Genomic DNA, 3,314 nt, shown 5'->3' with positions numbered 1-3,314 from the left:
TAAGAGATAAATGTATGCGGCTGAACCTTTGCATCTCTGCTCTGAATGTGTGTGTGTTGGAGAGAGAGATGGCCAGGTCTGTGAGCAGGTGCTGGAGTTAATGAGTGTGTTTCCCTCTGGAGTGTAAGACCATATGACCTTGTACGGGTAAGACATGACTCCTTTGCAATAGCACTCTAATATATCACCGCTGTGTGTGTGCATCTGTGTGTCCACAGGTTTTCGGGGATTATTATCATTTCCAGCACAGGGGTGTGGTGAGGAGGTCTTTGTCCGGCCATCGCGGGGTTCATGTCCAACTGCACACCGAGCCACAGGTAAAGAAAAGCCACAAGGAAAGTCACTCACAAACACGACTGTACAGATGACAAAGTGGAGAAGTGAGGTGGGAGGTAAAGAAAGTGTAGGATGAAAAGAAAAAGGAGAAGATAGGAGGGGGGAAGAGATGAGAAGAGAGAACACAAGGAGATGAGAAGAGATTAAATGAGAGGAGAAAGCGGAGAGAAAAACACAATAAGAGGAAATGGGATGAATGGAGAGGAGATTGGACAAGAGATGACAGAAGACATTGCAAGAGGACAGGGTGAGTTGAGACAAGACAGAAGGTTGGAGATGAAGGAAAAGAGAAGCGATGCAAGGAGAGGATATGAAAAGATATGACAAGATGGGAGGAGACTTGAAAGGGAACAAAAGGAGAGTTGATAAGGGAGGAGGATAACATGAAATGGAAAAAAATAAGAAGGGAGGGAACAGATGAGACAATTGGAGTGGAGAGGAGAGAATGATTTCTCTCAGTACACCACTTTTATTTTCATCTCTTCTCATCTCTTCACTGCTATCTCCTCTTTTCTTCTGCCCTCTTCTCCCCTCTCCTCTCTGTTTCTGTGGGGTCTCCTCTCCACTCCAACTGTCGCATCTGTTCCCTACCTTCTTATTTTTGGAGATTAAATGAGAGGAGATGTGAAGAGAGGTGGAGGACAAGAGAACTATGAAAGGATAGTAGACCAGATGGGAGGAGACAAGATAGGAGAGAGACAGATAAAACAGGAAGAGATGGGGTGAGAGAGAGATGGAGGCAAGAAGAGAAAATGTGCAAGTGGAACACATGAGGTGGTTGGACAGGAGATGAGAAAGGGGGAGAAGTGGGCAGAGGAAAAGAGGAGATAGAAGGGGGGACAAGAATAGATGAGAGGACACAAGATGAGAGTAGGAGAGGGAGGAGACAAGATGAAAAGAGTAGAGCAGGAAGGAGTAAAGAGTAAAGAGATGAGACAAGGGGAAATGATAAAAAGGAGACTAGAAGAGGTGGGATAAGACCAGGCAACAGGAAAGAAGAAGAGACAACAAGAGACCAGAGGAGATGAGACAACTCAAGAAGGTTGTAGATTAAATAAGAGGAGAGTCGATGTGAAGAGAGGAAAAGGGAAGAAATTAAAGGAAAAAATATGAAAAGATAAGAGACGAGATGTGAGGAGACGGGATGAAATGGGACAAGAGAGCAGAGGAACTGACGAAGCAGGAAGTGATGAGATGAGAGGGATTGAGGCAAAAAGAGAAATGAGAAAGGAGGGGAACAGATGAGACATTAGGAGAGGAGATGATACAAGAGGAGGTCAGACGAGAGGAGAGTTCATTAGCATGCCATGACAAAGTAGTTCGGCCAGAGTCTCAGATGGTTGACTGACTGTAATTATTGGTGTGTGTGTGTGTGTGTGTGGTAGTACTAAAGTGCAGGACTCTGGCTATGCCGATAAGTTATCTGAGAGCAGCACAGGCATCCTGAGCGACTGCATATTTGGGCCGCTGGCTGCAGGCTTCCATAGATCTCCTGCTGACAAGCCTCTTATCTTCACTCTCTGAAGCTTCAGACACTAGTTAAAACTCTGTGCACACTCCGGAGATCCAACTACACGGCTAATACTGATGCCCTCCCAGACCCCACCTGCCCGCCAGACGCCAGCAAAAGAGACCGGATGACTCCTAACATTGATCCATGACAGCGGAAAATGAGAGAGAGGAAGATACAAGCTGGATTGCTGCTCCCTTGTGTGCTAGCCTCTATTTATGCAAGGCTAACAGCATCAGGGTTCCGCTCTAGGCCCGTTTCTGTTGCCAGGGTTCATCTTGGCACAAGCATCACGCGTACAACACGCACACACGCATCGCCTGCTCTGCATTCCAAGGTCAGCACGGTTTTATGCTAATGAAGTAGATTTCTGAAGGCTGCCGCTTGTAAGCACATTCCCTCCAGCGACCGGAATTTATACGAAATTGAATGCAGGTACGTGATCGTCTTCTCCCTCGCTAACCGGAATTTCATTCGCTCGCAAAAAGTCAAAGTGGACTTCTCAGAAGTTTGCTGAGGAACGAAGGGCAGCAAGATGTGAAAGGAACAGAAAATGCATTCTTCCTCCAAATCTGACCTGGCCTTGTTCCACATTTGCTGTTTTTGTGATAAATTTAGCCCAGCGCTGGCATTACTGCAAAACAAGGGCGTAAAGGACGACTCACTCAAAGGATTTCAAGCGTACATGCGTGTGTGTGTGTGTGTGAAAGAGAGTGTGTATGTGTGTGGTGTTTGTGTGAATCGCTTTCGTCTTTCAGCAGAACACTAGCTGTGAACGCTTGCTACTCAAGCGAATATAATAATGAGAAAAAGAGTTGTATTACTACACTGGAAGATTTAAGCTCATTGTTTTGCACTGATGTGCAAAAATTGCATGTACAGTACACAGCAGTTTCCAAAAGATGAGTCTTTGGTTTAGCTTGAACCGCATTACATTGTCACATGGTCATGCGAGTTGGCTCCTGTTGTCATGACAGGAGAATATTGTTTGCTACATTTTGTTTTGTAGACAACCATTAATGAATATTTTTCCTACAGATTTTTTTGATACATATCAGAATGATTTCTAAAGGATCAACATATCAGAAAGATTTATGAAGGAATATGTGACACTGAAGACTGGAGTAATTGCTGCAAAAAAATCAGTTTTCCATAACAAGAATACATTTTAAAATACATTAAAAGAGTTAAAGCATGTCAAAACAGTTTTTTATCTTTTTTTTGTTTGCAAAATTACAATAATATTTCACAGTGTTACTTTTTTTACTGAATTTTTTTATTCAAATAATTGCAGCCTTGATGAGGATAAGAAACATTTAGTTTATATTTGTATTTAAATATATATATATATATATATATATTATTTATTACACTAAGACGGTTATGGGTGTATCTTTAAAGGTGGGGTAAGCGATTTCTGGTAGCCAATGTTGACATTTGAAATCACCAAAACAAACACGCCCCTACC

General features: G+C 43.0%; 1 protein-coding gene across 1 annotated transcript in view; it reads left to right on the top strand.

Moving 5' to 3' along the window:
• Window positions 1-3,314, top strand: part of furinb (furin (paired basic amino acid cleaving enzyme) b) — a 103,604-nt gene that overhangs the window by 58,780 nt on the left and 41,510 nt on the right. Inside the window, exon 3 of the mRNA XM_016466751.1 lies at window positions 219-317. Coding sequence (XP_016322237.1) covers window positions 219-317 — 99 coding nt within the window. The remainder of the gene's footprint in view (window positions 1-218; window positions 318-3,314) is intronic.

The sequence above is a fragment of the Sinocyclocheilus anshuiensis genome, unplaced genomic scaffold (assembly GCF_001515605.1).
Source record: "Sinocyclocheilus anshuiensis isolate Anshui unplaced genomic scaffold, SAMN03320099.WGS_v1.1 scaffold68, whole genome shotgun sequence".
Taxonomy (NCBI): Eukaryota; Metazoa; Chordata; class Actinopteri; order Cypriniformes; family Cyprinidae; genus Sinocyclocheilus; species Sinocyclocheilus anshuiensis.
This window is presented reverse-complemented; position numbering and strand designations above follow the sequence as displayed.